Source organism: Podarcis tiliguerta, assembly GCF_965153285.1.
Source record: "Podarcis tiliguerta genome assembly, chromosome: 13".
In the NCBI taxonomy this organism is placed as follows: Eukaryota; Metazoa; Chordata; class Lepidosauria; order Squamata; family Lacertidae; genus Podarcis; species Podarcis tiliguerta.
Genome location: NC_139546.1, coordinates 27066230 through 27090195, shown reverse-complemented (window position 1 = coordinate 27090195; position 23966 = coordinate 27066230). Strand labels below are relative to the sequence as shown.

Sequence of the window (23966 nt, the reverse complement as noted above, 5' to 3'; positions counted from 1 at the left end):
GGAGGAGGAAGAGGAGGGGGCGCCACCCGGAGGACCCAGAGCGTCTCTCCCCTGGATGGAACCGAACTGCCTCCAGTCGACCATGGCGCTAGGGCTGTCTTCGAAGAAAGCCTCTTCCAGGAACATCGCCGTGGAGAGGAAAAACCTGATCACCGTCTGCAGGTAAAGAGCGCCTCGGGTTGCCGGCGGAGGCGGGCGAGGAAACCCTCCCCCCGCCCGAGGGTGGAGGTGGGAAGACCATCCTGCGTCCCCTAAGATGGAGAGGGTGGCAAGGAGTCTAGGCGAGGGGATGAGGTGGAACTGTTCCGTGAAGGTGGATGGCTTCCCAACAACAACAGAAAGGAAACCTCCTATTATTGGCATCTCATGTCTAACAGAATTGTTAGCCCGTCTGGAAATGGTGCTTGAGATGATCAGTACAGCTTCAGGCAGGCAGTGTGGCAACAGAGGACAGCAATATCCTTGGGGAGGTGGGGGGAGCTTATTTTTTAAAAAAAATAAAGGGGAAAGATAATGCAAGGAAGAAAAAGAAACCAGGGGTTGTGAAATTCAAGGGTGGGTGAGGAATGAGGGGAACGAGGGAAGCTAATAGGAAGAAATGGACGGACAAACAGGCCAAAGGCAATGGAGGAATCGGCAGAAGAGGGTCTGTTGTGTTTCCAGAATCAATTTGTCAACAAGGAAAGATGAGAAGCGAACATTGGGGTGTTTGTTCCGTTTGGTAGGGTAGGCCTGGTTTTCAGAAATGTGTCCTTCATGGGGATGATGGGGGAATCTGGCCGTGTAGGAGGTTCTCCCACACTAGGGGAAGAATCTTCCTCAGTCGCTAGCTATGTATCTCTATGGGACCTACACCCAGTAGGCAACTCGCTGGCTGGTGCTTGGAAGTGCTGCTCAGAGGACCAACTGAAGATGGAAAATTCTGGGAGGCAGGAGGGAGAAGAGTGAGAGGTTGCTGCCTGCAGCCCCTCTGTACGTTGTTGTCCTTCAGGGTGAGGGGAGGTGATGGTGATGGGAATGCCACAAAGAGAAAAGAAGTAGGGCAGAGAAGGCGTTGGGGCAGGGCACTCTTCCTACTTAACTTCCTCTCTTCCTGAAGGAAAAGAAAGAGCTCTGTGGTGTGCAAAGATGAATGCAGGCACCCTGGTTGGGGAGATATGAGAAGTGGGAAGTGACGTCACTGTGGAGCATCTTATGAGCAGCAGAAGTGGGGGGAGGGAGGGTGGAATACAGGAGGTGGCTGCCTTAGCAACGGCCTTTTCCTAACAAAAGGCACTGAGCCAGGTGCAGGGAAGCTTTTGCCAACCTGGTGCCTTCCAGGAGGTTTTTGTACTACAGCTGTGCTGGCCAGGAGTTGATGGGAGCTGTGGTCTAAAACATCTGGCGAGCACCAGGTTGGTGCAGAGACATCAGCCTGTTGTTGTACCAGGACTGCCGGTTTCCCACCCTGTGTCTCACACTCAGACAAGCACTAATGAAGCTAGGAGAAGGTGGCCCCATTTTAGGTGGAAGGGCAGGCTTTTTGTCAATCTAGTATTGCCAAGAATTTAAAAAAGAAATTGGGGGGAAGGAAAAGGAAGGGGAAGAGTTAATAGGCCTATTGTAGTAGGCTAAGATATGTAACTGAAGTGAAGGCTGGGCCTTACCATGAGCTTTTGGCAGAGAAGTAAGAGTAAATGCAGAGTATCACTGCTTGAAAATTGGTCAGAATTTGGTTTATTGGCACTGGCATCATGTATTGTATATCCAACGAGAGGGCCAGGAACAATGGGTTACTGTACTATTTGAATTCCTCAATGAAGGAAGTTCTGGTTCTCTGTCTTGCCCAACATCTTTTCAAGGACTGGTTGGAAATTTTGATTAAAATTGGTCTCCTAGTCTAATTGCCCTTACCAGAAGAAACATACAGCAGAATTGGGAAAGGTATGGGAAAGGGAAGCTGAATTGATCAATACAACTGGGAGTACATAATTTGGGGGTTGTAGAGAGAGAGGGAAAATAAAACTATGGGTGCTTAATACTTACAATATCATGAAAGAAAAAATATTCACACACTTTCTCAAAATGCAAGTAATCGTATGGTCTTCGGCTGAACTTGGCACACAAAGCAAGCAAAAGGAAGTTTTTATTTATTTATTTATTTACATTAGCCATGGCTTGTATGGTTAATTTATAAAGTGCCTAAAGAATGAAGCAGAGAAAGAACAGAGAGGAGATGAAATTGATGAAGAAGATTCAAAAACTCTCCATTTTTAATTACAGTACTATTATTCCAAAACATAACAAAGCTGCGAAAACATGCAAAAATTGGAAAGAAAAAAGAGATTAAGATATTTAAATAGATACACTAAACACTTTTTTACATATTTGTTTGATGGTGGGCCCAGTTTTTTACATGCCTTTGCCAACAGCATTTGTGGGTCTGCATTTTCCTGTGTAATGCAAACTTTACCAGCATAGGTGGGTGTTAAACAGTACAACAGAAGTAAACAGGAAGAACTAGAGCTCAGTGGCAGAGCATCTGCCCTGCGTGCAGAAGATCCCTAAACTCAGTGCCCAGCATCTCCAGATGGTGGTGGGATAAGCCCCACCTGAAACCCTGAAGAGCAGCTGTCAGTCAGTGCTGACAGTACTGAGTTAGATGACCCAGTTGTCTGATTTGTCACAAGGCAGTTCCTATCTTCCAGTGAAAACGACATCTACAATGCAATCCTATGCAAGTTTCCTTGAAGTAGATCCCATTGTGTTTGGTGGGGCTTACTCCCAGGTAAGTGTGCACAGGATTGCACCGTTAACTGTTTGTTTTTGTTTTGTGTGAGACCTATATTCCATTTTAAGAATGCTGTGCAGGACAACCAGGGTCGAAAGTGCACTTCAGCGGAAAGGCACCTGTAGAACCTTGAATTTATTTAGGTTTCTCCATCAATATTGCCTCCCATATCCTAGTGGACCAGTTTCTGGTTTGCCTTTTCCCTGAAAAAATCACAACAATTTGTTTTAAAGGGACTTGTTAACTCCGTGCACGATGGATTCATCACCAGCAACTGCCAGAAATGTAGTCTCTGGGCACAATCCAACAAAAACTAATTTTTACTCAGTTCCTGTCTGCACTACAGTGGTACCTCGGGTTACATACGCTTCAGGTTACAGACTCCACTAACCCAGAAATAGTGCTTCAGGTTAAGAACTTTGCTTCAGGATGAGAACAGAAATCGGGCTCTGGCGGCACGGCGGCAGCAGGAGGCCCCATTAGCTAAAGTGGTGCTTCAGGTTAAGAACAGTTTCAGGTTAAGTACGGACCTCCGGAATGAATTAAGTACTTAACCTGAGGTACCACTGTATATATTTAAAACAGTATCAAACCACTTTAAGCATGTCTTCATCCCCCAAAGAATCATGGGAACTGTGGCCTGTTAAAGGAGGGTGAGAGTTGTTAGGAGACCCCTTTTCCCCTCACAGAGCTACAGTTCCCCAAGTTCTCAAGGAAGAGGAATTGCCTGTTGGGCCATTCTTGATAACTGTAGCTCTTTGAGGGGGAAAGGTGTCTCCTAACAAGTCTCAGCACCCTTAACAAACTACAGCTCCCAGGATTCCTTGGGGGAAGCCTTGACTGTTTGAAGTTGTATAATACTGCATTAAATGTATAGTGCGGATGGGGCCTAAGTCACATGCCATTGTTTTCAGTAAGAATGACTAACTGTTGCTGGATTTTCAGCGGAGAAATGTTGGAGGGTATGGAGTTATGCGACCCCTGAACCAAGGAGATAAATAACTATACAACCTTTAGAAGACATATGAAAGCAGGAAAGGTTTTTTTTTTACTGTTTAATGCTTTACTATGTTTTTATATATGTTGGAAACCACTCGGGGTGGCTGGGATAGATGGGCAGGGTATAACTAATAAAATTGTGTTGTTGAATAGGACATCCCTATTTTCATCAGAGAATTGTTGGAAGGTATGCTATTCACTGTGCGTACTGCCACAAATCTTGCATGAAAAAGAACCCGGAAACCCAGGAGAGTAGATGGTAGGGGTAAGAATATCCTGAAGGAGACTCCTCCACAGAGGTGGATTTAGGGGAGTGCAACTGGTTGTTTTGGGTATGGAACCTTGGGGGCGCCATATTTATGATGTAGAATGGAAGGCGAGAGGTGCCAAACTTTGGTGTCACAAAGGGTGCCGCTGAAATTTGAGACCCCAAAGTCTGCTGCTTGCTAGCCAGCCCTCTGAGCCTTGTGCTGATTCACCCCGTAGTCCTATTGGCCTGCGATCAAGAGCACACAACAAGTCAGCATGGCATCTACATCGTTGAGGTTTTAACTGACAAGCCTCGAACAGCATAGGATCCATCTCAGAGCTTGGATATCAGCAACTGCATCTAAAACCCCTTCTCCTTCCATCCATTTGCCTTTTGCTGACAAACCTTAGCTTCAAACAGCCCCAGGGCCAGCTGGCAGTGTGGGCGTCAAGAGTACGATCCATGCAAACCTGCCTGCAGGGGGAAAAAATCAGCACTGAGTTAGAAAGAGATAGAGCAGGAAGGATAACAAAACAGTTGCACAGGGCTTCGGATTCATTGTTTTCCAAAATTGCCTCTATTTTTTGCAGAGACGGCCAGTGTGGCTGTGGGGGAGCAGGGGGTAAAGAGGCAGCAGAAGATGAGAGAGGGTGCTGATTTGCATAAGATTTGCATAGCCTAATTTATATGTATATGTGCAAATTTAGAAATCATTCCTGCACTTTAAATAGAAATGCAATGCCTCTCACCATAGTGGGGAAGACTTTCCAGGTGATCTAAGTTTCTGATAGGTCTGCTGTCTAGGTGGGGGTCTTTGCTGATAGGCAGCTTCAAAGCCCTCATTCTGCCGCCACCTCCTCCTCCTTTAAACTGGACTTGGGCTGGGCAGCCCTTTACATAAGAGGATCTTCAAAACAGAGGACTGTTCTCTGTAAGGTAGAACACACAGCCACCCTAGGTAGTCCTAGGCATATGCAGCCACCATTAGGTTGTGGTTAAGGAGATCTCATTCAATGTTGCTGGATTTGAAGCAAAACAGGACTGTTCAATGAAGGAGCAGAGGGGAAGAACATTCTGCTGCACAAGGACCTTGTGCTGACATAATGTTCATATCAGGGTGATGAAAACGGATAAATAGGGGCTACAATGAATGCAACCCAGCATGTCCCACTTTCCTCTGTGGCAGCGAGGAGAAGGGATTCTGTGGCCGATGTTCTTGAGATCCTTTAGCAGGCCAGCCGATATGTAAAGGGCTCCCTGAAGGGAGAGAGTTTAAGAACAATGGCCTTGGTGCTGTGCAAATAGAGAAGAGACTATATTGTCACTGATATGATCAGTGGTGAATTGAAGAGAGAAACAAAAGAGAGCTGGGGCTTTGACTTTCCTGAAAGCCATACCTTGTGATCAGAGAAAGCTGGCTGCGATCCCAGATGTTTGGGAGGGGCAGGCCGTGTATGTTCAATAAGGAAATGAAGGCACTCTGCTTGTGTCTGGAAGCCACTTCACATTTCCCAGAGCTGAGACCCAAGCATTCTGATAGCAATTTCTGGTTTGAATGAAATCTATCAAAGGCTCTTTCTATTCTGGGGAAGAGGAAGGAAGAGGAGACCACTTCGTACTCATGCTTTGGAAAGAATGAGAGGAACCATTTGTCGGGGACTGGTCAAGAATAAACTGGGGAGGGGGAAAGCCCTTCTTAAAGGCTGGGTTCCTCTTTCTCCCCATACACTTCATACTCAAACCTGGTTATGGTGTTGTTGTTTTTTCTTGGCCTCCCTCTGTAGATTCTCTGTGAAAACATTGCTGGAGAAATATACCATAGAACCCATTGATGACTCATCAGAGGAGTTTGTGAACTTTGCTGCTATTCTAGAACACATCCTCAGCCATCGCTTCAAGGGGGATCATGGTAGGGTTTGCACTGATGGGTGATCTCCTTCCCTCCCTCCCTCCCTCTCTCTCTCTCTCTCTCTCTCTCTCTCTCGTTCTTAGTTTTATTGTCCTCATTTTCAGCACTATTGCTACACAGCAGGTGTGGGGGACCTTTGGCCCTCCGAGAGAGTTGTTGCAGAACTCCAGCTCCCACCATCCCTAGCCATTGGCCATATTTGCTGAGGCTGATGGGAGTTGTAGTTCAGCAGCTTCTGGAGGCCAGAGGTTCTCCCCCCAACACCTGCTATGCAATGTATATGGGGGTTGAGCAAATATTGCATCATATGTCGTGGTGCAGGGAGACGACAGCATTGCAGGTTTGACTGAGGGCTAAGCTGGAAGCGATACCGTGCACACAATTAGCAAATTGCATAAATGGCTTTCACAAAGTAAACTGCAGATGCAGTGGGCCAGTCCTGATGGGGACCCTGGTATAAAGGCTGGGAGACTTTCACCCATTCCCTGCCCTCCACTGCAGCCCTGATCTGGACAATCTATGCCTATTGTTTGCCTTGGGGAGGACAGGCAGCTCCCATTCACTCCAACTGGATCTCCTTCCCTGGTGCAGGGGACCTGATCAGGATCCTCACCCCCAATTCACTTTTTAGGAGCCATTCAGGGGATTGTCAACTGCATGAGCAGCACTTCATCTAGTTTGGCTCGGATAAGTGCATTTCCTGGCTATCATGCAACAAGTACAGGGAAATCCTTTTAATTAATCCTAGTATTTTCTCCAAACCCTGGCTGGCTGACCAAGTGCACTTGCTTCTGGCCTAGCTTTTGCAGTTCTTACCGCAACCCTGTGATGTGTGCCTGTATTATTATCCCCCTGTTCCAGACTGAAGGCCTGTGCCTGAGAGCCAGAGATAGTGGCTTGTCAAAGGCCAAGCAGTGACTTCAATGGCTAAGCTGAAAGTTTAGTTAGGTTTCCTCCTCCCAGTTCATCGCTTGTGTTCTTAACCACTGTGTTTACCGGAACCATTCCCCCAGGCAGACATCTGATACTGAAATAGTTAGCAGTCTGGAGTTCCAAAGTGTATGGCAGAGCCTCGCCAAGCATGCCTGCCTCTAGGTCTATCATTCAGAGAAGGGATGGAAGACCTGTGCTCCTCCAGATGGTAAAGGTAAAGGGACCCCTGACTATTAGGTCCAGTCGTGGCCGACTCTGGGGTTGCGGCGCTCATCTCACTTTACTGGCCGAGGGAGCCGGCGTACAGCTTCTGGGTCATGTGGCCAGCAGGACTAAGCCGCTTCTGGAGAACCAGAGCAGCGCACGGAAACACCGTTTACCTTCCCGCCGGAGCGGTACCTATTTATCTGCTTGCACTTTGACGTGCTTTCAAACTGCTAGGTGGGCAGGAGCTGGGACTGAACAATGGGAGCTCACCCCGTCGTGGGGATTCGAACTGCCGACCTTCTGATCACCAAGTCCTAGGCTCTGTGGTTTAACCCACAGCGCCACCCGTGTCCCCCTCCAAATGGTGGTGGACTCCAATTCCTGTCTGCCCCACCCAGCATAGGGGATGATGGGAACTGTAGTCCAGCAACATCTGAATGCCCATATATTCCTTATCCCTGAGCTGATGCAAAAGAAAGGCTTGAGAAAGAAGATTGAGCAAGGTTTTTATGCCCTTGGATTATATTATTTGTTTGTTTGGCTAGTGCTACCAGAATATTTTCCAGAGCAGGTGGGTGATAGATAGGCAGTAGTTTTACTGTTTACAAACTGTCTTCCCTGCCTCCTCCTCAGGTCCTGTCAGCTGGTTCAGCTCTGATGGGCAACGTGGCTTCTGGGATTACATCCGCCTGGCCTGTAGCAAAGTCCCGAATAACTGCGTCAGTAGCATTGAGAACATGGAGAACATCAGCACCTCTAGAGCCAAGGTCAGAAGCCCTCATTGACTGAGGCAAGACCTGTTGCTTCCCTTCCCTTGCAGCTGTGCTGCTGAATGCTCACGGGGAACCACTGAAATAATGCAGAAAGGGAATCCCTTTTTCAAAATGGTTATTGCCATGCTCCTACAAAAAAATCACAAAAAAAACATTAGCAGCTTATTTCCATTTCACAATTCTAGGATGACTACCTTAGAAGAAAGATACACCAGTAAAAAGGAAGGGAAAATAGCTTCGTACAGGATACTAATACTAATAATTTTCCCCAGCCACTCTGGGCAGCTCCCAACAGAATTAAAAGCACAATAAAACATCAGACATTAAAAAGTTCCCTAAACAGGGCTGCCTTCAGATGTCTAAAAGTCTGATAGTTGTTTATTTCCTTGACATCTGATGGGAGGGCGTTCCACAGGGCGGACGCCACCACCAAGAACGCCCTCTGCCCGGTTCCTTGTAACCTCCCATCTCACAGTGAGGGAACCACCAGAAGGCCCTCAGAGCTGGAACTCAGTGTCCAGGTTGAACGATGTGGGTGGTGATGCTCCTTCGGGTATACTGGGCTGAGGTCATTTAGGGCTTTAAAGGTCAGCACCAACACTTTGAATTGTGCTCGGAAACGTACTTAATCAGTTTACACAGGTGTATAAATTGATTATTCGATTTACAACAGCAGTTTACAACCAGTTACACCATTCCCTTTCAAGATCCAAAACTCTTCAAAATGCTTCAGGCTCTTCAGACTTGTTTACTCTGCAACTTCCTTGACATAAAGAGCTTCCAGGACCTTTGGTTCAACACAGATATACATGTGTTGATTAGAAGCTGTCATTGCTTCATATTCTGTTTTGAATCATTAATATTTTGTAAACTGTCAACGTATATTCCTTTTGATCATTGTGTCACATCCACACCTTGCCATTAAAGCAATTTTACCAATTTCCCCTAAGCAGTCCCCCCCCCCCAGCTTCTCGAGAGTAAATTTATTAGGATCTACTACATTAGCAGAGTGGGGGTGTTGGACTAATTGATTTGTGAGATGCAAATTCTATGCTTAGTAAATACAATTCCCTCATATTAAGCTGCTGTTGTTTTTCATGAATACCAGATTAGTTTGAGATTTTATATTAAGCAGCTTACTTCAGGAGAAAAGAAAGGATAACAATTTTGTTTTATTAACATTAATCTTGTAATATGCTACCTTAAAAATCATTCATCATTTTTTATCACATCCAGTATCGACTTATCTGGCTCAGAATTTATTAGAACAATGTTGCCTGTATATATACAGAGCTCAACCCTATCAAATTTAATTCATCTATTTCATGAAGAATGTGTGGAACAGTGGGTCACAAACTTCTGACAGCTGAAGCACCTTTCTTTTCTAAATTAAAATTGGTGGCACACTTTTCTTAGAAGCAACAAGGCAGGAATTGCCAAACCAGAGTGGGACTCAACCATCTTTTGTATGAATCACTGATCTTGATGTGACTGGAAAGAGATGCACCCAGAGCAGTGACTCAACCAGAGGTGCCTAATGGGCAGCCTCCTCTGAGATTGGACAGTTCGGGAATCTCTACGATGGGAGTGATTGAATTATCCCTTCACAGTGATGCAGAGTTAGCAGAGCGATCCGAGTGCAGTCAAGGCTGATTGGAAGGAAACAAGGCCAGAGCAGTCGATAAATAATGCAAGTGATGCAATGATGCACAAGCCTTGACTGTGGGTGAGTCCTTGCAGCCCACAGCAGCCTTAAATTATTTTATTTATTGCACACATAGCATAGAGTTTATGATTTACTGACCTAGAGAATATGAAAGAGCAACCATTAAGGCTGGCAATGAAATATTTGGTTATGATGGATGTTATTATCGGATGGTGTGTGTTCTCATGCTTATGACTTTTGGTCTGAACCAAGGTATCCTTGACCACTATGGTGATAATGATGGAAAGTCAAAGTGAAACATTTTGGAACGCAGTCTAATCCTGTCCGTTCAGTCCATGTTGACCTAGAAGTGAGCCCCATTGATTTCAGTTGGACTGAATCCTGTGCAAGGAAGCTTAGGATGGCAGTCTTAGAGAGGGAACTGTCTGAGTAAGAGACAACGGCTGTGTTCACACATTAAAATGCTGCCAAATGGTGTGTGCTTTTCCTCCCCAATTTGGATCAAAACTGCTTTAGGGAGAAACTCCTCAAAGCATAGGGTTTTAGTTTGTGTTTTTTTTTTTTTGTAAAAATGAATAAATGACAGGATATTGTTAGGATATATACAGTGGTACCTCGGGTTACATAAGCTTCAGGTCACACACACTTCAGGTTACAGACTCCTCTAACCCAGAAATATTACCTCGGGTTAAGAACTTTGCTTCAAGATGAGAACAGAAATCCTGCAGCAGCAGCGCAGCGGCAACAGGAGGCCCCATTACCTAAAGTGGTGCTTCAGGTTAAGAACAGTTTCAGGTTAAGAACAGACCTCCAGAACGAATTAAGTTCTTAACCCGAGGTACCACTGTATGTAGATATGGATTGTGATTATCTCAAGGATCCAGCACTCCCCAAACCAGTAATGGAAGCACACAAAGACTCCTTACAACCCATATATTATAAAGCAGCATTGTTTGAAGTTGGTTAATGGTAACCTGACTTTCTAAGATTTTCCCCCAAAGACGTCTTGATGTCACAATGCAGATCCATGTTGACCCAACTATAGGCCCCATTCAGGTAATTTTTGTTAAGTTTACTTGAGTTGGTCACAATGTGTGGCATTCAGTACTACCTCTTGGGCAGAGTTAATGGACACGACTAACTCGGGTTCATTAATTTCAATGGGTCTGAGTAGAACTTAGCTGAATACAACCTAATGTATTAGAAACAGCCGTGCAAATCAGCTGCAGTTCCGCCTGTTTTAACAAACTTTCTGTTTTAGGGCCGGGCCTGGATCCGAGTGGCACTGATGGAGAAGCGCATGTCCGAGTACATCACCACAGCCCTGCGGGACACTAGAACCACCAGGTGGGCATCTCTGGGGCTTGTATCAAAGCGCATTTGGGGTATATGGCATTCCTTCTCACGTGCTCACATTATTTTCCTACAATTGCACTTTCAAGACCTTAAAACAAAGTTCAATGGGACTCCTGGAAGAGACAATTATAATGTTATCTGTATCTATACACCCTTCCCCGACCCCCCCCCCCAACACACACACACACACACACGTATTGATAGTCCCTTTTCTATTAAAGAATAGAGACGCAGGGCTCATTAATTTAATTCATAAAATAAGACCTCACTTATAGATTAAGGCCTCTTTTCTGTAAACTGCTTTAGTGTGTTTTCTTATTTCAATCAAGCAGAATATAAATGTTATGAATTAAATAAATGATCTGTATTGGAGAATTTGCCCATTTCCTCACAGCGAGTGTCCACAGGGTGTCCACCATGGCTCTATTCCTGAGAGTTTAGCAACGCAGAATCCCAAGTTTTCATGAAAAGTGCTTGAGATAGCAGAACTGAGGAAGCCACATAGCTGAAGAGAAAACAGCTCCACTCTCTTCCCCTACGCCTCCCTGTCCCCCAGTATAATCAAAAGGCTGTCTCCCTTCCACTCCCTACAGGAGATTTTATGATGACGGGGCAATCATGCTGAGAGAGGAATCAACTGTTCTCACAGGGATGCTGATAGGGCTCAGTGCCATAGACTTCAGGTATGTATCTTATTCTCCAGATCATTCACCTTAATGTGCTATTGCTTTAAGAGATATTTCTTACATTGTTATGTCTATTGGGATGGGGGACCATATGCACTAACAAATGCTGACTTATCTTCTCCTATGTTTCTGGCACATAGTTCCCGTGGTTTCTTGTGTCACCCCCAGCTGGGGCTTTGTCTCTTGTGGAGGGAGAATTGGTACTCTGTACATGTTCAGAAAAAAGGGACGCGGGTGGCGCTGTGGGTTAAACCACAGAGCCTAGGACTTGCCGATCAGAAGGTCAGCGGTTCGAATCCCCACAACAGGGTGAGCTCCCATTGCTCGGTCCCTGCTCCTGCCAACCTAGCAGTTTGAAAGCACGTCAAAGTGCAAGTAGATAAATAGGTACCGCTCCGGCGGGAAGGTAACCGGCGTTTCCGTGAGCTGCTCTGAATCGCCAGAAGCAGTTTAGTCATGCTGGCCACATGACTCGGAAGCTGCATGCCGGCTCCCTCGGCCAATAAAGCGAGATGAGTGCCGCAACCCCAGAGTCGGTCACGACTGGACCTAATGGTCAGGGTTCCCTTTACCTTTACCTTACATGTTCAGAAGCAATCTTCTGAACTGTAGGGCTTGATAATATTTATTATTATTCCCAAGCTCTATTGAGACCCAATCCAGGGTCAACTTTTATTTGAGGCATTAACTGCCTGATTGGTCAGGTTATATAATAAAGGTGAAGGCTCTGTACTCCCAACCCTTCATCTTCTCAAGATCTGGAATAAGTAAGTCTAGATCGCTTACCAGTGTTAATAAATGTAAGTTTGCCATTTCCCAGTCATTCCTTTTTCTATGCAAATTGTAAGAGGAAAATAAGCCTTAGGGAGGAGAGCGAGGCTGTCCTGCCTAGCTGAGCGAGATTAAGTTTTCGCCAACAATCCATGTCTTTCCTACAGTCCTCAAGTAGCATCTCAACATTCTGCTTCTTCAGCCAACGTAAACCTTTCGGGATTGTTATTCCCAAATGTGTGATGCTATAAGGTTGCAGTCACAATCCAAATTGCATCTGCAGCAGTAATTGTTCCTCTAGAGGGGTCTCCCCACATGGCACTGAGGACTCAGAGTAGTCTGCTTCCAAGCCAGCTGCCTCCATGAAGATAAGCAACGTTCCCTGAATTTCAGAAAAAGCTTCCTTTGGGTTGTTAAGCATCAGTAAAACACCATCCGTGAACACGTTAATAACATATCTATTCTTCTTGCTCTCTATAAAGCCCTCTGCTTTAAGATTACTTCATATAACTTTGGCCACGGTTTCTACTACAAAAATGAAGCAAACAAGATAGAGGTCACTCCCGCCTCGTACCTCTGCTTAGATTAAACAAAAATCAAAGAACTGAGCCTAAGCCATTTGCTCTCACTTTTGCTCTTGCCTTTTAATAAGTGCGCTAAGTTACATTTATGAATCATTTGCCCAAACCCTGCTGGAAAAGCGATTGCATCATAAATCTGCTTTGCCCTCTAGTGCCTCTTTAACAGACACGTAACAGCCTCTCAGATCACTGCATATATCAGCCTCTACCAGCCGGTGACTCTTAGCTAATATTATTGCCAGTCTTCTAGTTTAGAAGAAATGTAGGATTGGATTACAGTATTTGCCAAGCAGTGCCCAGCTTTATAACATTTCTGTGTTCTGCTTTCTCTGATGTGTTTCCTGCAGAAATTCGACATCTGGTTTGTAAGCTTTCCAAAGAGCAGCAGTTCTTGCTCTATTGGTTGCCATATCCAATCTCTCAACATTTAGAAACAACATTTTAATTTATTACCCAGCATTGGTAGAAGTCATACTATGTTGATCAATCTTGCTACTCATCCTCCTTGCTGTGCTTTCCCCCCTGGTTTACACCAAACTGGCATGCCTTGATACTTGATCATACACAGGTTGTGCAAAGCTAGGTGCACTTTTTCTTTTACACAACAGCAATAGCATCTCTCACTATGAGGTCTCTGGCATTCCTGCTGTTTTGGCGGTTCTGTAGATGTGCTCAAAGTCACCTGAGGAGAGCTCCTAATCTGTCCTGAGATCTTCGAACCACTGTAATATAAACGTTGCGGGATCTTCCACCAATTTGGGGGTCCCTTGCCCCAAATATTAGCCCAGTGCCCCCCATTTTCCTTTTCCTCCATGCCCAGTTTCCTAAATGTCCATGCTTATCAGATGTTTTGGCAACCTCTTGCATTTGGGCATGAATATCTTGATTAAACAGGGACAAGGCTTCTTTCAAGTCATCCGCAGAAGTATTCCTCATTCATCTGAATTGGTGAGAAAGCTTGCTGCCTTCTGACCGCCTGCTCATAAATTTCTGAGTCTTACTTCCCTCGTTCCTGCTTCCTGTCATGTCAATTTCAATTGACAGTTCAGATGTCAGACCTAGATTGGGCTAATAACTATGTTTAGAAGCTTTCCACAGTCTTCTGTTGGTATAAGGTTGCATCCCCTTGAGAGCACCATTCTTTTGAAGTCTCAGTGTGTTCAAAGGTTGCTGTTGTTTAGTAAAAAAAAAAAAAAAGAGGGGGGGGGGGGAAAGGCCTTAAAAAGTAGCTTAAAGTTATGCAGCCATCTTGAGCCAAATATTCTCATGAAAATTTATGTAATCATGAAAGAAATGCAGCACTTTTCAGTCTTTAAGGTGCCGCAAGGTTGTTAGTTTTCAAGGTTCCACTTAGTTGTACGTACACGATATGAAAGTTGTTCTCCAATCCTAAACCATCTGAGTGTTCTAAAGGACAGGTGTGTTGAGATAGCTTTTGATAACTTGCTTTCCTTTGCATTCCTTCCTGTGGTGACCATGTTTTGCAGTTTCTGCCTGAAAGGGGAAATCATGGATGGCAAGACGCCTGTGGTTATTGACTACACTCCATACCTGAAGTTTACCCAGAGGTAAGGGCTACTGCTTCTGCAGACAGCCTTTGAGTGTGAAGTTCGGGGTCCAGGCTAAGAAAGATAACATTAGAGGGTTCCTTCAACATGTTGTTCTGAACAAAAGATTCAGCATTTGGGTAGTTTTCAGCTTGTTGCCAATAAAATGCAATGCGACCAATATGTTTAAAGCATCTTACAAACAGAAAAATAAGGTGGGCCGTAAAAACAGACATTCATGTGTCAAAAGTGAGGGTGATTCAGAATGATCCTGGGTTTACACACTACAGGATAGTGTAGTGAGAATGTTGTGGTAGAATTCGGAGATGGCAGAATTAATTCAACCGCTCTGGACGGCAGGTTGGGGAACGCCGCTTTTGAATGTTTCCCCAACATAAAACAAAACAAAACCTTTTCACAAATAGAAAACTAGCAGAATAAGAGAGGGAACTGTGCTAGTCCCCCCACCAGAAGGACATTTTTGGTTTGTTTTTAATGTGGAGGAGCATTCAAAAATGGTATTGCGTAGCTGCAGAGTGATACAACCCACTCTATCCTACTTAAAAAGTTTACTACAGTCATACCTCATGTTACGTCCGCTTCATGTTATGTTCTTTCAGGTTATGTCCCATGGCGACCCGGAAGTACCGGAAAGGGTTACTTCCGGGTTTCGCCGTTCGCACATGTGCAGAAGTGCAAAATGACATCATGTGCAGAAGCAGCGAATTGCAACTCGCGCATGCGCAGATGCGCTGCTGCAGGTTGCACTCTTTTCATGTTGCGAACCGGCCTCCAGAACGGATCCCGTTCGCAACCAGAGGTACCACTATATTTCATGCTGCTATGGCTGCAGGACTAGCCCTAACATTAGGCAGAGTGTGGCAACCACCTCAGGCAGCAGATGCTGAGGAGCAGGGCATAGACAGAGCTGTGTTTGTCCCACAACCTGCCCTGTACCCCTAAGCCAACTAGGTGTGGTAAAGGACACTAACCCATTGCTAGCGTTAAAGTAACATTCAACTTCCAGTCTTGTCAACTTTCGTACATGGAATGAGGTGGGAGAGGGAGGTGCGTTCATATCCTTTACCTCAGGCCGCAAAATGTTTTGGGCCAGTCCTGGGCAGTCTGGAAAGGTGTCTTTTACTAGCAGTGGTGGAAAACCTCCAGCCTGCAGCCCCAATTCGGGCTGCCAGGCCTCCCTATTTGGCTTGCAACCCTGCTTTGGTCACCTACCCCACACCTGGCATCATATATGACAGGATATGGGGGGGGGGGATTCCCCAAACCATTCAAATAGAACATTAAACAAGGAAATATGCTTCCTACTTCAGTTCCTTTCAATGCAACCGGCATCTTAATCTTTGTAAGCAGCTATGATTACCTAAGTGACGAGGAGGACAGGCGCAGCTTGGAGAGCAGTACAAGTGAAGACAGTTCCCCTGACCACCCCTACTTACCGCTAGTGACGGCCGAAGACAGCTGGTACAACAAATGGCGGAAGATGGAGCAGAAGTTCCGCATTGTCTACGCACAAAAGGTACTTGGACCTCAAGTGCTGCGCATGATTCGGAGAACCAAACCGCAATGGCGTTAAATGCATCTTTGCTGGCAGATTTTAAAAATGCAAATTGTATCAGCTCAGGGGGATGAAAATGAGCAGGAATAGAGCAGATATGGAAAGGAAATCAAATAATCTCATCCCTTCCATTGGTCCTGAGGTAAATCCTTCCTCTGCATATAGTATTTGCATTGGGGTTGGGGGGGCAGTAAGGGATAGCTCATTGGCACAAATTTGAACCCGGGTTTTCCACTTCTAGTTTGATGCTCTTAACCCAGGGTGGGGAACCTGTGGCATTCAGATATTGTTGCACAACAATTTCTGTCATCCTAGATACTTGACAGTTCGGGCTGAGGACGTTGGGGCTTTATGCTGCTTTTACTGTTGTTTCAATTTGTTGTAATCCATTCTGGGAACCTTTGGTCGGAAGAATGGGCTATTAAATTCCCATTATAGTCATTTAAACATGATATCCGATCGTGGATAATTGTGACCAGGCTATCTCCATCTAGCAGTACCAGCTAGGTGGAGCCCAACTTGGGTCTCCAGCTGTTTTTGGACTACAATTCCCATCATCCCTGACCACTGGTCCCACTAGCTAGGGATGATGGGAGTTGTAGTCCAAAAACAGCTGGAGACCCAAGTTTGGGAAGCCTTGGTCTAGTACATAACCACACCTTTGCTCTTGCTTTATACAGTGAACTTTTACAGGGCAGTTTTCTTCACCAGGCTAACCTTCCTCTTTCGTAAGTAATCCACTTCTCTTCTGCTCCACACACTTTGTGTCTAAGGGCTATCTGGAGGAGCTGGTTCGGCTGAGAGAGTCACAGCTGAAGGACCTAGAGGCCGAGAACAAACGCCTGCAATTGAGGCTGGAGGAGGTGAAGGTGCAGAACCAGCTAGAGAAACGGGAGCTGGAGGGTGTCATCTTGGAGCTGCAGGAACAGCTGTAAGTAGATCCAACTTTTGCACTGTCCTGCCCCCACACTGGGTCTGTGCGTGCGCTGTTCTGGTGCCCCCAGCCAGGCCCACACTGAAAGGGAATGCCTCTCTGCAGCTTCCTGCCCCACTCTTCATCCCCTCCCCTTCAATTTCCCACCATAGATGGGTGGCTTGTCCCACGGAACCTACTATTTTGCCCCATGTTGGAGGGAGGCCTGTTGGAACTCCTTGTAGGGTCCGTGGATATCCGTCATTTTAAAAGGATTACAAACAACAAATAAGAAATCATGATTTCTCACATTACGTTTTAGCAAATGTCCTAAAAGGTTTGTAGAATCAATCTTCTCTGACCCCCGCTGTTTGAACTTGTCTGTGTTCAGAGCATCTATTTTGCAACTGGATCTGGAATTAACCTTCAGAATCTTGCATAATTTGGAATGCCGGCTCCTGAAATGTTGAGCTGGAGTTGAGTTGGGGTAGAGATTTCCCTTTCCCCCTTACTGGAAATAAATCAACATGATGGGAAAACATTTTGTCCCTTTGAGATCAGACGTCTCAATTTCATTTTCCAGTTCAATTTTAAAAATGGCAGGGTGGGTTGGGGGAACGTTTTAGATGGGGAAATATTTCTCTTGCTGAAAACAGTGGCTAGACTTCCTTACTTCTTAAGTCCATATCTGAGTAACTGAAAATATTCTGGGTTTGTGATGCTAAAGATCCTAATCCCGAACAATAACGCTATCTAAAGACACATTAGCCCTCTTCAATTATTCTTGAACTTTTATATGTGGGCGTCCACATTTACTGCACCCCGCTTTAGCTGAGCAGAAGGCTCTGAAGGGCGATGTCAGCAGGTACATTCAGTGAAACATGCTTACAATATCCTTTTAGGTCTTCCCTTTCAACGTGGGATGAGAGCTGTACAGGTGTCCCTATGTCCACTTTGTGGATAGAATTAAAGAATATCTGAAATGACTAGATTCACATCAAGAATTCAGAACCAGAATTTCATTTTGGACTCACAGCTGTTCATGGAGGCACAGGTTAAATCCGTGTCCAGGGCAGCTGTGTACCAGCTCCATCTGGTACGTAGGCTGAGACTCTATCTGCCTACGGACTGCCTCGCCAGAGTGGTTCACGCTCTGGTTATCTCCTGCTTGGACTACTGCAATGCGCTCTACATGGGGCTACCTTTGAAGGTGACCCAGAAACTACAACTAATCCAGAATGCAGCAGCCAGACTGGTGACTGGGAGCAGCCGCTGAGACCATATAACACCGGTCTTGAAAGACCTACATTGGCTCCCAGTATGTTTCCGAGCACAATTCAAAGTGTTGGTGCTGACCTTTAAAGCCCTAAACGGCCTCGGTCCAGTATACCTGAAGGATCGTCTCCACCCCCATCGCTCTACCCGGACACCTCAGCACCGAGAGCCTTTTGGCGGTTCCCTCACTGCGAGAAGCCAAGTTACAGGGAACCAGCCAGAGGGCCTTCTCGGTAGTGGCGCCCTCCCTGTGGAACGCCCTCCCACCAGATGTCAAAGAGAACAACAACTACCAGACTTTTAGAAGACATCTGAAGGCAGCCCTGTTTAGGGAAGCTTTTAATGTTTGATGTATCACAGTATTTTAATATTCTTTTGGAAGCCGCCCAGAGTGGCTGGGGAAACCCAGCCAGATGGGCGGGGTATAAATAATAAATTATTATTATTATTATTATTATTATTATTATTATTATTTCCACTGAAGATTAAGAGCTAGGACGTTTTACTGCAGGAGGAGGCAGACAGTGGTCCTGCCCATGGACACCTGCCTTATTTCTGGTGCTAGGATTCTTACAAAAATTAGTGGACTAGATCTAATCCCGCAAGACACCTCTTTATGCTTGCAAGCGCCTACTCAGGATTGCATAACGCAGCGAAGCCATAGCCATTAAGGAATCCTGGGTATACATGATTGCTTTGTATGTACATTTAATATACAGCAGCGGACCAAGGGAATTATAGAAGGGAACAAGTCAGATAGCCCTTGGCCTGCACTGAATTAGGCAGGAGGACAAACACGGCAATGCGCCCTAGTTCTTTTGCCTTGAGCTGACAGGTTGCGTTCCCTCCTCCTTGACCAGACTTCCCTCCTCCCGCTCTGCCCCCAGGACGGGCCTGATCCCATCGGATAACAGCCAGTTCACCCAACTGTCCAAGGAAATGGCGGCACCCTTGGTGAACCAGTGGCCCTCTTTGGGGACTCTGAATGGCAACGAGAGTCGCTCCGAAGCCAAAATGTACAGAAGGTAAGAGCGGGTGTAGGAAGAGACCTGGAGGTGAAAGGGGCTGAAAGTTCTTAGGTCTCTTGATGTAGGTGACACCCCCCCCCCGCTTTCTCGTTCTCTCTTCCCGTCAGGCACAGCTTCATGAGCACAGACCAGCTGTCAGCAGAGATCAGCCTGAGCTCGGATTCCCAAAGGATGGGCGAAGGGAAGCATGAAGGAGAACCTTGGGGGCCACTGGGTAAGTTTTTTTGCACAGGTTTGAGAAGAATCACTGCTTGATCTGGAAACAAGTGCCAGGGCTTAAGCTTGCCTGGAAGCTTCCCTGCTGGTTCTTTTCCTTCCAAATTCATCATGCGGGTTCTGGCGAGGGAAGGGGCTTGTTTGCACAGGCTTGGAGGCACTCTCTTTGCGCTGCTGTTTCATATCTCCCAGGACACAACCACCTAACCTCCAAAGAGAGGAAGACAGTGTACACAGTTCCCTTCTTCTGAAAGAACTATGTGAGGTTGCAATAGTAACCCAGGTGAGCATCATGGGGGATCCTCACCACTGTGCTACACCGGCTTCTTACAAACACACACTAAATTATTTTGGGTGGGAAGATAATGATGTGCACCTCCTCTTTCTCAAGTTGCACATCTCCCCTACCCAAAGACTGGAAACCATGAGCTGTTGAATTGCCATTTGAGAGCTGAGCTTATAGCAGCAGAAAACAATGTGTGCAGCGCATTATGGCTCTAGCCTCTCATGCTGCCACCATCCACACTAATATTCACATGTGAAGCAAGATGCTGGAAGGAGTCCCACCCCCATGAAGCTTTATCTGCATAGGCGTAGAACTATGCCTGTTGAAGGCATAGATGTCAGGGAAACCGAACAATGCATAGGGTTAGCCCCCGTGATCCCTTTGCATGTTCTTCCAGTGTTTGTGTGATCCCCCTCTCCCACCATGCAGAAGGTTGGGGTTGAAATTGTCTTTCCTAAAGACACTACAGAAAAATGGCTGATAGAATTATTGAGCTTTGCTGAGACGGCTAAGCTAACATGTTTAATTAGAGAAAAATCATTACTAGCATTTGTTAAGGGATCGGAAACTTCTTATGGACTTTTTGCATGAAAGAGAAAATGAGCTTGTAATATCTGGATTTGAAGACTGACAAAATACTGGTTTATGGAAGATAGAATGGTTGGATCTTAAAGAATTAAGTATCATATGCAGCTGCAGACAGCAGAAAGTCCTTTTATCTTTCTTTAGGTTTTTTTTCTTTTCTCTTGCTTTCTCCCTCTTTAGATTTCTCATTTTCTTGTATTTTCTTCCTTCTGACTATGCTATCTTTTAGACTAAGTAGCTGTTTATCTCGGTATATTATAAAGATATAAAGGGGTATATATTTCTGTATATCATTGAATAAGTATCAATAAAAAAACACACACACAAAATTTCCAGAGAAAAATTGAAGCAGCCACGGACAATGACAGCCATTTTTTAATTTGATTTAGGATGGTCTTCATTTTTCAGATGAAGCCCCACTCCAATTCCACTGCCTTAAAAAAAATTTTAAAATCATGGTAATTTAAGATCCTGCTGTAGGAACATCTCTCTGAAGCCTTGTTTCCTTACTTTTCTCTGCAGGAAAGGACCCAACTCCATCAATGCTGGGCCTCTGTGGCTCTTTGGCCTCCCTGCCTAGTTCCAAGTCTTTAGCCAGCCTAAAATCCAACGAGTGCCTGGTGAGCGACAGCATTGAACCCAGCCCTGCCCACAGCCCCAGCTGAGACATCAAGATGGCTATCCCTACAAACCACAATAGATGCCTGTGGCAGGGAACGAGAATTGAGTCCCTTTGACTTGGCTGTACCTTTACTGAGCCTGATGTTACAGTAGGGTTAACAAGCCCACATCCTCAACTGGACACTTCTTTAAACACAAGACTTTCCCCCTTAAACTGGAAGCAGGGAAGCGTTTAGAATCTTTTTCCCTGCCCGGGATTTAAAATGGGGAAGAAGAAAAGGCTGCACGCTTGTTGGAAGCAGGAAGGATTGCCTGCCCAAGGCACTTTTGTAAAATGATGCTGTGTATATTATGTGTAATATATATATATATTATATATGATTGAGATTGCTGGAAGGTAGCTGTCTCCGGAGGAGAATGCTTAAAAGTCCTCTGAATTATTGCTGCTGAAGGGGTGAGGGGTGGGCAAGAGACAGAAGACAGCTACACAGGTTGAAATTCTCTACACAGGCGCATTCTCGGTAGTGAAAACTTGCACAGCGTCGGGGTGATGTTGTCGAGGACCCTGTCTGTCCCCTCCCTGTTCGACAGCAGGAGGCTCTGTGGAAGTGTGTCAGAGAAGCAAGCTGTAGGGCAGGAGGATGTTGAGCTTCCCATCTTCCCTGCGATTCAACATGGAATTGCAGCAACAAACATGCTACCTTCCTGCAATGGGTGGTGGTGGATTTCAAGTTGCTGCCAGATTTCTGGGTTTCTTTTGCGATTCAGGAAGCCTCTTCCGTCTTCAACCCTACCAGACTACTGCGGAATCTACTTCCTGTGTTTCTCCTGCATGTTGCTATCCCAATGGATGTTTTCTTTTTTTTACTTCAGGGATGGTCTTGGAAGGCGGAAGAGGGCCGATTTACACATCGGGTCTTTTGGTGTGTGGTACTCAAGGCACAATCGGCCCCTTCCCCTACCAGAGTTTTGACAAAGCAGACTTAGGAACGCTCTGGTATGTGATGACTTCATTTGCCACGGCTGAAAAACTGTTATAGACCAGCAGCTGGGGAAGCTGTAGAATTAATGGGCAAGAATTAAAACAGATTTGAGGAGCTGGCAGTAAAATGGGACAAAGTCTGTTGAAGTCTCTTTTCCGATACACATCTTTCTTCTGCAAACATCCTTAGGTCTTTTTTTAAAAAGTGGCTTGGGGAAATTAATTTTTACATTCATGCCGTACGGTTCAGCTGTAAAGCTCTTCACCTATATTATTCCCTTATTCCTACAATGGCACTATACTATAAGGCAGTATTATCTCTGCATTGCAGATGGGATTAGAGAACAATGGCTTGTCTGGGGCCACTGAATAACGGTTAAGGTGAGATTTAAATTGGGGACTTTCTGAGTTACAATGCGTATGTGCAACTGGAAGCATACTGAAATGAGAAATAAGCCACACCAAATTCAATTAAGCTTTGTTCCTGAGGGTGCACTGGGTTGCAGCCTGAGTCCATGCGACGACAGGGCTAAATTCTAAGTCAGGATCTGAAGAACCAACCAACCATTTTTGCGCATCTAATACAGCAGGCCTGTAGCAAACTACAAGAAGTGCTGAAGAAAAATATCCGAGCCTGCTTTTAATATGGCATGGGATGGATGGTGCTCTGCCGCTTGGGAGAGAGGAGACACTCATTATGCCAATGAATAAGTCATAAGGTGCACCTAAAGGAGCTCTTGATCTCATCCCTGATTTTAGCTTACCCAAGATCTTGACTGTGGCACCTAGGAATGTGAAATATATTAAAGAGCCACAATAAGTTATAGAGGTGTTTAGAGTACCTCCTTCTCTACCCATAACTCTAAATCTCAAATGCAACTGCATTCACATTGTTACATCTTCATTCACGTAGCCCATTCCTCAAACACCTTTTACAACAGGGGTGGGCAACCTGTGGCCCTCCAGATGCAGCATGGGCAATGGCTAGGGATGATAGGAGCTGGAGAACAGCATCACCTGGAGGACGCCAGGGTCCCGATTCCTGCTCACACCATGGTGATGATGCTTGTTCTCTTCCCAGCATCCCTTTCTTACAGTGGTTCGATCACTTGCAACCTTGGCTCCCCAGATATTGCCAACTACCACGCCCTTCATCCCTGACTATTAGGCTAAGGGGGCTGACGGGAGCTGGAATTTTACAACATGTGGGAAAACTGACCTACTGGACTGGTGCAAAGGCGGTTTGTTTTTTTAAGCATTCCAACGGTTCAGGAAATTCAGGGGGGGAAATCTGCAACACTTTTTAACAGCCAAGATAAAAGTGGTTAGGAAGTTCTTGTTTCTATGTACTGAACAATTGTGACAGAGGATTCAAAAACACCTGTGGGTTTCTCTTTGTATTGTGTATCTTGGCTGATTAATAAGTGGCTTGTTTCTGCTTTTAGAAAGACCTAGTCACCTGATCAAAAGGAGGGAGGATTTAGGTTCATGGAGGAATCCAGTGAATAAGCCTTGCAGAATGAAGGTGAGGAGACAGGAACAAACCAATGCCTTACACAGGAGACAAAAGATTTCCCCCCCCCCCAACTCCTATTATATAATATAAGCATCTTAGAACATACCACATGAGAAGATTCCCGGGGAGGGAAGAAAATCCTCAAGTAGGAATGGTGCATAGAGTACCCCACGAGGGACAACCAATCCCTGCAAAGTAAGGTTGATGTTGCCACCCATCAGCTGATCTGCCGAATAGGCTGTGCAACTGAGCTTTGCATGGGGAACCCAAGGGCTCAGCCAATCCCTAGAGAAAGCAGCTTGGCCAGCCCCTTTGCTCAGTGCTTCAGAAGGGTTGAGAACAGTGTTTACAGAGAGATCTGCACACTGCTTCCTTATGCAAGGCCTTCCGATAGGTGTGCAGGACAACATACCAGCCAATAATCTGAAATTGACAGGGAGGGGTTGGGACAAATAGCTGACTTGGCCAAAACGTTCCCCACTCCTGTTCCCAAAGAAGACAAGAGAAGAGCTAGACCAGA

The 23966-nt window shown here is 45.5% G+C and overlaps 1 protein-coding gene across 2 annotated transcripts; it reads left to right on the top strand.

The window, feature by feature from the left end:
* On the top strand, positions 1-22067 carry RUNDC3A (RUN domain containing 3A). Of its 2 annotated transcripts, none has more exons than XM_083411028.1 (11): positions 1-162; positions 5804-5928; positions 7702-7835; positions 10769-10854; positions 11457-11546; positions 14389-14469; positions 15820-15985; positions 16798-16955; positions 19100-19237; positions 19348-19454; positions 20850-22067. In XM_083411028.1, the coding sequence occupies exons 1-11, from the start codon at positions 56-58 to the stop codon at positions 20990-20992; spliced, it is 1335 nt and encodes a 444-aa protein (XP_083267154.1). In that variant the 5' UTR covers positions 1-55; the 3' UTR covers positions 20993-22067. The 2 variants fall into 2 exon arrangements, with proteins under 2 accessions (XP_083267154.1, XP_083267153.1); XM_083411027.1 differs by having other exon boundaries at positions 19073-19237.
* Positions 22068-23966: the final 1899 nt, after the last annotated feature.